This window comes from Somniosus microcephalus, chromosome 11 (genome assembly GCF_052327205.1).
Source record: "Somniosus microcephalus isolate GS21.2 chromosome 11, FLI_Smic_1.0, whole genome shotgun sequence".
Lineage (NCBI taxonomy): Eukaryota > Metazoa > Chordata > Chondrichthyes > Squaliformes > Somniosidae > Somniosus > Somniosus microcephalus.
In genome coordinates, this window is record NC_140997.1 from 182,537,189 (window position 1) to 182,549,242 (window position 12,054).

At 40.2% G+C, this 12,054-nt stretch overlaps 1 protein-coding gene across 2 annotated transcripts in view; it reads left to right on the forward strand.

Moving 5' to 3' along the window:
• Positions 1-12,054, forward strand: part of lrig1 (leucine-rich repeats and immunoglobulin-like domains 1) — a 154,034-nt gene that overhangs the window by 133,062 nt on the left and 8,918 nt on the right. For both annotated transcript variants that reach the window (XM_086001480.1, XM_086001479.1), the window contains exons 12-14: positions 1,319-1,482; positions 2,982-3,302; positions 5,103-5,384. In XM_086001480.1, coding sequence (XP_085857606.1) covers positions 1,319-1,482; positions 2,982-3,302; positions 5,103-5,384 — 767 coding nt within the window. The remainder of the gene's footprint in view (positions 1-1,318; positions 1,483-2,981; positions 3,303-5,102; positions 5,385-12,054) is intronic.

Here is a 12,054-nt window from a genome sequence, read left to right on the forward strand (position 1 = left end):
GTACAACAGACTGCTGCAGTGAGATGTTAAAAATGTCCGTGAACACAGGAGCCAGCTGGTCTGCACAGGTCTTGAAGACATGGGGTGAAACCCCGTCTGGGCCAGCTGCCTTCCGTGCTTTCACCCTCCTGAAGGTTCTCCGGACCTCGGACTCAGTCAGCTGTAATGTGTAATCCTCTGGATGGCTGGCGGTTTTGATGGCTGGCTCAGTGTTCTCCCTCTCAAAGCGAGCATAAAAAGTGTTCAGCTTGTCTGGTAGGGAGGGATCGGTGTTGGTGACTCCCGCTGAGCTCCCCTTGTAGTTGGTGATGGCCCTTCGTCTCTGGCATCGGAGCCCCCGCCGTACTGGGACTCCAGTTTGTTCTTATCGTCTCTCTTTGCTGTTTTGATGGCCTTTCTGAGGTCATACTTGGCCTTCTTGTAGAGTTCGGTGTCCCCTGATTTGAAAGCGGTACACCGTTCTCTTTGTTTGTTGCGGATGTCTGATTTCATCCATGGTTTGCGGTTGGGAAATGAACGGACAGCCTTGGTAGGAATGCATTCATCCACCAGTCCGTTGATGTATCCAGTGACGTGGCCTGCATACACATCCAGGTCTGGGTTCTTGAAAACACTCCAGTCCGTTATTTCCAGCCCTCCCTGCAGTTGTAGTTCTGTGTCCGCTGTCCAGCTTCGCACCGTTTTCACTGTTGTGGGTGTGCTCGTTAACCTCTGTTTGTAAACAGGAAGTAGGAGCACGGAGGCGTGGTCTGACCTGCCGAAGCCTGGCCGAGCAATGGCACGGTAGGCGTGTTTTATTGTCGTGTAGCAGTGATCTAGAGTTTTTCCGTTTCTCGTCGGACAGGAGATGTGTTGAAAGTATGTCAGCAATACTTTCTTTAGGTTGCAGTGGTTAAAGTCTCCCGCAGTGATGGGAACTGCCTCAGGATACCGGTTCTGAAGTTTGCTAACCTCACTGTAAAGTTCGCTCAGTGCAGTGTTGGCGTCGGCTCGTGGCTGGATGTAAACTGTTGCCATGAGAATAGCAGAGATTTCCCTCGGTAAATAAAAAGGGCGACACTTGATTGTTAGTAGTTCCAGATTAGGTGAACAGTGTTGTGAAAGTACCTGGACATCTGTACACCAGTTGTTGTTGATCAGGCAGCAGACACCCCTGCCTCTGTTCTTCCCCCTTGAATCAGCTGTTCTGTCGGCCCGAAACAAAAAGAATCCCTGGGGCTGCACCGCCTCGTCGGGTATCATGGAGGTTAGCCACGACTCTGTTAGGAACAAAGACTAATGCATTAGGTTTTTTCAAACAAATAATTTGTTTCTACAGATCTATGAACAGTGATAGTTTTTTATGTGACTGCCAACTAAAATGGCTGCCGCAGTGGCTCATAGGAAGAGACTTCCAGTCCAGTGTAGCTGCCACATGTGCACATCCAGAATCACTGAAAGGCAAAAGTATCTTCATTGTGCCTGCCGAAAGTTTTGTTTGTGGTAAGTGTTTGTTTTTTTCTTACAATTTTTGAATATTTGTGGGGCATATTTCTGGTGGGATTTTAGTCATTGTGTTAATAATTAGACTCATTTTAGAAGATGGCATTGAGCTGTATGACTGTGACTGACTTATTTAATTACTTTAGCTTCAAATATTCAGCTTGTAGACATCTGCTAATCAAATATTAAATTACACTGCATGAATCTCTGAATCTAATTTGCTTGAAATGAATTAAGACAAACCATTTTCCCAAGAATGACCTGTTGTAAGACCTCTTCCAATGGTATTGTAGAACTGACTGCAGGGAGGTATGTGACAGTGGTAGTTGTGACTGATGCAAGGATCTTTCTTGGTAGGAAACTGCCTGTCTGATTAGTACCCCCATGGCATTGCTGACATGGCAAACTTGCTCTATGGGAATAACAGGCAGAAAGAAGCCTAACTCTGACTTGCATACTGCAAGTAGTTGATTAATGCCCTGTCAAAGTATATACGGTTTTCTTTTATGCCATGCTGAAATCATGGCTTATGACTTTTAGAAAATGTTCATTAAGATATTGACTGACTTGTGATACATAAGATTTAAAATAGTGGAAGGAATTCTGAATTGAGACCGACTGTTCATTGCAGCTTTTACAGCTACAATGTTGAGTTTACCGATACTTTAAAAAAATCTTCATATCCTGTTTACAGTTAGCTGAGTGTCATTAGCTAAAACAACAACTTGTATTTATACAGTGCCTTTAACATAGTAAAGCATCCCAAGGCGCTTCACAGGAGTGTTATAAGACAAAAGATTTGACACCGAGACACATCAGGAGAAATTAGGACAGATGACCAAAAGCTCGGTCAAAGAGATATGTTTTAAGGAGCGTCTTAAAGGAGGATAGAGAGGCGGAGAGATTTAGGAAAGGAATTCCAGAGCTTGGGGCCTAGGCAGCTGAAGGCATGGCCACCAATGGTTGAGCGATTAAAATTAGGGATGCTCGAGGGCAGAATTAGAGGAGCGCAGATATTTGGAGGGGGGGTGGATTGTGGGGCTGGAGGAGATTAGCGATAGGGAGGGGCGAGGCCATGGAGGGATTTGAAAACTAGGATTAGAATTTTAAAATCGAGGCTAGTCCCCATTATTATCCCCTCTGATAATTCCAGTATTTGTGAATACTGAAAAGCAAGTAATTTTTTTTGATTCGGAAGTTTTTAATCAGGCCAGAACCACCAAAATGTTCCACTTTGGTAGCTTTTAAATTAATTTTGTTCAGTGATTCTGTTAGCTTAACATGAATCCCTTCCCTGTTGAAACAGGAAATCTGGAATCCTTGACTTTTGTTTAACTCTGTTATAGCCTTTATAATTCACTTTACTCATTATATGTTGAATATGTCAGTGTTAAATTTCTCCAGTACCTCACCCCCCCGCCCTTCCCAAGCAATATATGTTCTGTTTTTACAAGTTACAAACTGTTCCTCATGTGTATATTTCCTGTTTGCCTATTCAGATGACTTCCCAAAGCCTCAGATCATTGTTCAGCCTGAGACAACTATGGCTATGCTTGGCAAAGACATTCGTTTCACTTGTTCAGCAGCAAGCAGTAGCAACTTTCCAATGATATTTGCCTGGAAGAAAGATCATGAGATTCTTCCCGATGCTGAGATTGAGAACTTTGCACATGTTCGGGCAAAGGATGGTGAAGTAATGGAATACACTACCATTCTTCATTTAAGAAAAGTGAAATTTACAGATGAGGGAAGATATCAGTGTATGATAACTAACAACTTTGGCTCGACCTACTCCAATAGAGCCAAGCTTACAGTCAATGGTGGGTATATGCAGGATAAGCGCATAATGGTATGCTCATAATTTCCTTGTTTTTAATTTAATTGTTGCTAAAAATGAAAGTTCAAGATGGTGATACTCGCTTATCCAGGAGACTAACTGGCTGCAGTAAACCTTAAAGATGCTTGTTTCATATTGCAATTTGATCTTGCTACAAAACAATCCTGAGTTTCTACACCATTTGTGGTTGCCTTGTCTTTCTGCTTTCAAACCTTTTTAAGTGGATCTACTAACTTCTCCATCATTGCTGGTATACGGTTATTTACGAGATCCTTGAAACTGAGCCTATTACGTTAATGGTATCCCAGCTAGTGGAGGCAAACGTGGCCTGAGGTGATAGCCTTGGAAGCAGAACATGCTTCAAGGAATTTCCCTTCAGCCTCTTCTACCTTTTTCACTGATGCTGATGATTGATACCCCACCCATATGGGTGGGGCGTTACATAAAAGAGGAGTGAACCAAGGGCCAGTGGCCTCTACTTGGCACATAACAGGCCGGCACAGGCACGAACGGCCTCCTGTGTTATATGATTCTATGAACAAACTTGAACTATGAAATATTATGGTTAGCTGTGGCCTGATTTCAGGCTCTGGTGCAAGGTCAGTCAGTTGCTTTTGGGTAGATAGCACATTTGGCAAGGTGCAGTGTTGATTGCCCATTGATTGGGGAACAATGAGGGGGGTACTCTTGAATCAAAAATTAGCCTGGGTGGACAACACAACGCAAATCCTGAGTCAATCCGAAGTTTAACCATGCCAGTGGAGGATCAATTCAGAGGTTTTCCAGGATATTTTTGGAGACTTGTGGTTATTCAATAGTATATTGTTACGAAAGTTGCTTCTGGAGCAATGAGTAGGAAATCAAGTATACTATTCCCAACAAAATGTAGCTATCTTTAAGCATATGTGAAAACCCTTTGAAACCCTGCACTATGGTAATACAAAAGTAAACTGTTCTGGTGGAAGATTATTCAGTTGTTTTGAACTCTTAATGATTGTGTGTATGGGAGGAAAATAGGACAACAATAAGGGCTAGTGTTAAACCTCTGCACCCATGTTTCTAGATTAAAACTTGGTGAACTTTGAGGTTGTGCAAATACTGCAGCAGTTTGATTTTAAAATATTTGAAATTGTAAATATAACATTTTAATTTTCCTATATTTAAAAAAATCCTTTAAGAATGCGCATGCATTAAAAAAAAATGTTTTACAGATATTCAAAGCTGCAGTGAAAACAAATTGAAGCATTTTACCAAGACAGTACACAACAAATTATTCTATTTTTTAAATACTGATTGTGTTGAGGCTCCTTTTATATTGTTGTCAGTGGTGTGTTGGCAATGCTGATTTTTACGGTTTAGATGGTGTCAGTGGGGTGTTTGAGCTGCAGGGTCTCGCTGTTAATTTTTGATGTCATATTTGTGGGGTGTTTGTGCCACTGGTCATCAAAACACAGATCTCACAGGTCTTCCAGACTGCCTGTTTTACCAGCTCCTGGCAGTTTTATGCTTGGCTTGCAAATAACCGACAAGACTCATTTTTGGGGAACTTTTAGTACAAACACCCCACTGACATCCCAATAAAATCCCAAACTTTAGTGACTTCTTTGTAAGATGATAAAATGAAAGTCTGATAGCTCTATTTTAATTTTCTCCTTCAGGATTTAAAATAAGTAAATTGAGCCAAAAGAGATCTGAAGTGACCATTCATCCTAAACTCATTTAATTCACAATGTTTGAAGAAACAATCTTCATTGGGTTTTATGTTAATATTTTATGTTTCTAGTGTTACCATCATTTGTTAAGACTCCAAGAGATATAACAATCCGAACAGGAGCCAATGCTCGTCTTGAATGTGCCGCCACTGGTCACCCAACTCCACAGATTGCATGGCAGAAGGACGGAGGCACAGATTTTCCTGCAGCTCGAGAGAGACGAATGCATGTGATGCCTGAAGATGATGTTTTCTTTATTGTGGATGTAAAAACTGAAGACATGGGAGTTTACAGTTGTACAGCTCAAAATATTGCTGGGGCCATTTCAGCCAATGCTTCCCTCACGGTGTTGGGTAGGTGGATTCAGCATTTATATATAGTGTATTTTATTTCGACATGCCTCTGATTTACAAAAATTCAGTATCTAAAACCACTAATTCATTGCAAAGTAAAATATTGTGGCAAAGATGAGCTCAAATGTTTTACTGCTCTCTATCCCATATCACGGTAACTAGTTGATACAATCTTTTTGTGAATCCGTGCAGATTTGGGTTGTGATAAACACAGAAAGGCATAAGCAGACAAATTGTTTGCTGTATAAAGTTCTCTCACACCTACTATTTATATACTATATATATTCAAGTCAGAGGTCGATAAATTTTTGGGAACTAAGGGATATGGGGATAGTGCAGGAAGGTGGAGTTGAGGTAGAAGATTAGCCATGATCTTGTTGAATGGCGGAACAGGCTCGAAGGGCCAAATGGCCTACTCCAACTCCCATTTCTTATGCTCAGGAAACTTTGTGTTATCCGGAGGCGAACCGTCCGGCAAGCTCGAGCCACCGGCAAAAATCAGGAGCCGTTTTTTATTCTTTTTGTTTCTTTGCTTTTTTTTTGAACAGTCAAGCTCTGCAAGGTCTGTAGCTAAGCAACAGCTTCAGCTAGAGACGCTACAGAGACGCTTGCCGACTGTTTAGAGGCTGTTGCTAAGCAACATGGTTTGTTGATTCATACGGAATGTTTCAACATTAGCTCTGGAGTGTCCGGCAGTTTTGAGGGAACGGCCGCAGCTCGGTCCCGTCGGTGCCGGATAGCACAAAGTTTCCTGTTATATAAAAAAAAAAAATCAAGTTACTTCTTGGTTAAGATTTTTCTTCTAGTGAATTATTTCCCTTCCCAGGAAGACCAACCATTTTGGATCCACACTCTCTGAACTGTTCCAATAACATCATTTACCGTGGCATCATGCCTGTGTCCTGCAATGACTCCATTTTGTATGCTGTTCCTTCTTTAACAAACCCACTTTACATATTGATGATAAATGTTTAAACTGTGGTAGGCTTCTCTATAAAGTATAACTATATTGTAATATGCAGATGATAAAGTTGCTCCTCTGTTTCAATATTCTTTTTGTTGATCAAAACCTAATCAATCGTTTTGGTGTATAAGTTGGTCCTTTGTTTAGAGGATGTGAAAACATGATGCTGGATTTGGCACACCAGAATCGTAGAACCACATACAAGACACAATACAGAAACCGACCAATCTGTGTCGATGTTTGCACTCTGTGAACAAATGGTTCTAATCATATATACCCGCCCTGTCCCCATATTCCTTTATCTCCTTTTGCTTCATCCACCTATCCAATCTAATCTTGAATGTTGACAGTTTCTGTCACAATCATTAACCCTGGAAGTGAATTCCGTAACCTCACAACTTTGTGTAAAGACATTTATTTTGCAGTCTTGTTCTAAACCTCTTGCATTTAATCTTCTTTCTATGGCCCCTCGTTCTTGACCTCCTCAACTACTGGAAACAGTCTGCTTCTATCTACTATGTACCATCCTTTTATTATTTTAAATACTTAATATCATATTGCTCCATAATCCCTGTCGTTCTAACAAAAACTTCAATTTTGTATTTACTCATGCCAGGCAGCATCCAAGTGGATTTGTGTTGTACTTTCTCAAGTCTTAATATCCTTCCTATAGTGTGGAGTCCAATGCTGCACACAGTACTCTGAGGCTTTATATAGGCTTATCATTGCCTCTTGGCTTTTACATTCTATGCTTATGACAAAACCTAGAATATCAGCTTTTTTTTACAGCCTTATGAACCTTGGGTGCCGCTTTTAATGCTTTGTGAACCTGTATCCCTAAATCCCTCTGCACATTCACGTCACTGAGAATTCCCTCACACTTGGACATTGAATTCCATCTACCACTTTTTAGCTCATTTTCCCATCTGATCAGTATCTCATTGTAGCTTCCTTTGATCTTCTAAAGAATTAACTATGCCTCCTATATTGGTATCATCTGTAAATTTCAGCACCACTCCCTGTATGCCTATATCCAAATCATTGATGTGCACTCCTGGAATGCCCACCTTGAAGTCATTAATGTGCACAGTGGTCACAGAACTGAACCCTGTGGAACACCACTACCCACTACAGCCACTTTGAAAAACTGTTCTTAATCCTTACTCGTGTTTTCTCCATTCTAACCAATTTTTAATCTAGTTTTCTATCCTTTGGCTAATTGCATATTCATTAATCGTCTGTGTGGCCCCTTTTCAATGGCTTTCCTTCATGTACACCACATGTTCCTAAAGTTCATGTACCCCCCTACCCCCCCCCCCCCCCCCCCATGTACCAAGTCTGTTACCTGCTCAAAGAATTCTGAGCATTGACGAGCATTATTGTTCCTTTTTGAATTTTATGCAGGCTACTTCAATGTTCTCTTGTTATTTAGATATGTGGTAATCTAATTCTTAATAGGCTTTGAAAAATTTCCTACCACGGATGTTACATTAAATTGCCTGCAATTACCCAAACTTTTAAAAAATGGTTACTAATTGGCCATTCTCTGGCACAAATCCACCTTCAATACAGCCCTGAAATATAGGCCTGGATTTTGTGGTCAGCGGAGAATCAATTGCACTCGCTGTTCATTATGCTTACAGCTGCCCACAGGCTTTTAGTGGGCTTTTGCATGGTGACTTATGGTAAATAGAGAGCCATTTTAGCATGGCGCCCTCTGCAGGGGATCTGGGACCTGTGTGAGCAACGAGTCTGATTGAGACACGAAGGGCCGTATTTTATGATTGGAGGCTTCCCGCATGCAGAGGCCTCCGATCTAGAAAAAATCTATGGACTTACCCGAGGGCTCCAGAGGTCTGGACACTTCCGCTCCTGGGCCTCTCCAACTCGAAATGTGCAGGGCCCACGTATCCCAGGGGCGCATGCGGTTCGCAAGCATCCCTGGGATCACGTGGGCCATGGGGAGCCAATCAAAGAAGGGAATCTCCCTTCATAAACTTGACCTGTCAAATATATGAATGGAGATCACCCCCAAAACACTTTTTTTTTAAATCACGAGTTGAAATTACAATGAAATATTTTAAACAATTTAATTTTTTGAAAAAATAAAAAACTTTACGGGGCTAAAAATAAACTTAACTTTTATTAAAGTATTTTTAAATGATAAATGAGTGAAAATTAAAAAAAAAAAAAAAAAAAAAACTTTTTTTCAAATCATATGCTAGTAAAAGCAGGCCTTACGATTTCTAAGGGTTTTCTGCGGGTGGAGGTTCTCCAGAAAGCGGAACTATCTGCCTGCAGAGGCCCTTCTCCAGGGCAGGCATCCAATCTGTCAAGAGCATTCTTGACAAATTGGAAATGCCGGTTTTCAGCGCATGCGCTTGGCATGCCTAAAACCGACATTTCCGATGTCCATACGGGTGTGTACACACCCGTAGGGATCAGAATACACAGCCCGTAGAGTCTAAATGAGGAAGTGTAAGTTTGACTATTTAATTCAATGTAAAATCATGTACAGAAAGCAAAATAGAGAGGGGAAAGAAAGATGGGATTAAGAGAGATAGAAGAAACAAAGAGAAAAAAAATTATTTTAATTTTTAACCTCCAACAATATTTAAAATATGATGGAATGAGACTCTACTTGTAAAAGAGAATTTTCAGTGCCAGAGAGATTGTTTAGTAGTAATTAAGGCTTATCACGCAGTTTAAAAATTCACTTACACTTAAATGGACAAGCCCTAACTATGTCTGGCGTGTTTAGTGGGTATCTAATGGGTACGTACAACAACTTCATGCCCTTCATGTGTTTTAATACCAAATCTATCGGCGAGGTACCGGTGTAGCGCAGTTTCTGGGGAAGCAGGGTATCTCTGACAGCAACTTCTTTATTTCTGCGTTTTACTATGCATGTGTGGACGCCAGAAGTTGCTGTCTGATTTATTCCATAATAACTGAACACCGAGTGCCTCATCATTGTTATTACCTCACCATTATTCTTACCGCAAAATCTGGGCCGTTATTTCTGGGGTCATGGCAATTCCCACCTCATCTCCCTCCTGATCCTAGGATGTTGGACTTGACCACTTTGTCTTCCTCATACCAAAAGTTTTCATTTTATCCATCACTATATTGCTTGTTTCAATCTTAACCACTTCCAAGATTCACTTCCTCTTTGATATCCTTCTGTTTAGTGAAGACTAATGCGAAGTGCTAATTAAATATCTCTGCCATTTTTTTGATGATCATCTTCAGATTGGCAATCTTCTCCTCTCAAGGGTCCCACCTCACCTAACAATTATCTCTTTACTGATGCACCTTTAAATTACTTTACTGTTTCTTTTGATTTCCTTGTACTCTCTCTCTCCTTCCTTATCCTACTCTATTTAAATTTTCTCCTTTTTTCATTATTGCAATCCTTACAGGTTTTCTTTTTCAATCTTAATTGGTTTATAACCTGTTTTTATTGGTCAGTGGCATCCTGAAACTACTATTAGTTTCCTTTTGGTTTTAATGGAATATATTTATTCTGTACATTTGCAATCTCTCTTTAAAACATTCCATTGTTGCTCTGTGGTCGTCTCCAAATTCTTCTTCCACCACTTGTACCTCAAGTTTCTGAAATCTGCCACTACTTCATCTTGGTGTTCTAGTTTTTGTATTGACCTTTTTTCCTTTCTAGTTGGATCTTAAACCATATCATCTTGTGGTCACCACTCCCAAGTGCTCAGTCACATTTAGCTCATCTACCTGATCTATTTCATTACTCATAACCAGATCTAGAAAAGCCTCTGCTCTTGTAGGCCTACTTAAGATATTTGTCCTGAACATATTTTAGGAACTCCATTCCCTTTTCTCCATTTGCTCCCTCTCTGTACTAATTGATAAATGGATAAGTAAAATCTCTCTGAACAATAATTTTGTAATTTCTATTAATCGCTCTAATTTGACTGCAGATTTCCTCTTCGGTTTCCTTCCCACAATTTGGAGGTTTGTAATGCACCCTTTCCTAATGGAACCAGACCCTTTTTGAACTTTGAGCTTCAATCATATTGACTTGGTCGGTACCCCTTTTCTGCATCAATTTCTCGCACCAATATTCAGAGATTGTATCAACAAGGTTTGGTTTTATTCCATGCAAGAGTAAGCCCAGGTTGACAAAGTCACAGGGACATTCCCCTTTTAAGAGATCCTTGATGTCCATTGTATAATGGGCATCAAGAGTCCTTTCTCTTGCTATTTAAAAGTCACCCCGACCTGAAATTAAGTTCCTTGTTGGTAGCTTAAACATCTGCCATTTTCCCCCTAAAACACTTATATTTTTGTGCTGTTAAAACACACTTTTTGAAAAAAGTTGAATTTCTTTGATACTCCCCTTTTTGTCTTTGCACCTGTGGCTCCAATGCCTGGGTTTACAATAGGGGCGGGCGGGGGGGGTGGAATTAAAGTATTGATCAGGGGATCCTGGCAGTGGGCAGCTTAGATGAATGTTAGTTTTGTTGTGTTTCTTGGCTACAAAAATCACTGGAGCCACAAAGGAACCTACATTTTAATAGATGCCCTCTTTCTCGATCACTTTAAGAACCCTCTCTGATTGCAAACTATTTTCTGACTCTTGGGAATTTGATTTTAATCTTCAGAAATGTACACAAATCACTGTTGAACACTTCCTGTGCTTAGGATCAGTGCATTGGTGTCCTTTTTAAAGGAGGTTGCTGAAAATTGCACACAGTATTCCAAATGTGGCCTTGCCATTAATCTAAATGAGGTCCTACAGCCCATCATGCCTGTTGCTTGTACAAATTGTGTACCATCTATCTTGGACCCAATCCATTTAATGTCCTGGGGAAAAGTTGAGCCATGCCCCTATTATGTCAAAGATAAATTAATAAAAATTCCTCTTAGTACGACTGGGTCGGTATCCTGTAATGTAGAGATGGTGGAATAAAAGAAGCTTAATTATGTTAGTTAGTGCTTCAATTGGAAAGATCCTCTACATAGTAGCTTGCCGCCTAACTGCTCCCACATTTTCTTCTGTTAGTGTTAAATGTATTATAATGTGTAGATATGTATGTATGTATATGTAAACTATTCTTTGAGCTAAGTTTTATGTTTATAGTATTACCATCATTTGTTAAGATTATTAGATTTAGCCAGCTTTAGAAAATGCATTGAAACAACACAGGGAAGGGATGGTTAACTTGGCATTGTTAATATCAGAACATATTGGAGTCAATAACTTAATTTTCCTGGTGTTGTCAATCCAGGTTTGCTTATTTTACAATATATGTAACACTTAAGTGGAGATGGCCATAAGTCATATTTTCTGACTAGAGGAATGGGAAATGTAAAGTTATAGAAATAACACTCTACTGTCAGGAATTTTTGCAAAGCATGTCATTCAGATTCATACCTTTTTGAGATAGCTAAGAACTCTGTATATTTTTAACTAGCAATGCAGCTAATAAGATGCTGTTGACCTTTGAGACTTCGCTCCCAACCGCCCCCAACTCAAATACACACTTAAGTGTTGCATAAGTTTAGCAGTAAGTTGAGGTTATAATAGTAATCGGAAGGCATTTATATGTCCCAGGCAGAACATTTTTGATACAATTGCACTAATTGGTACTCCCACTCCCACTAGCTTTTCATAGATTAAAATAGCTCTGTAGAATTGAAGGTGAGAGAGAATTTCAACTATTAACCTGT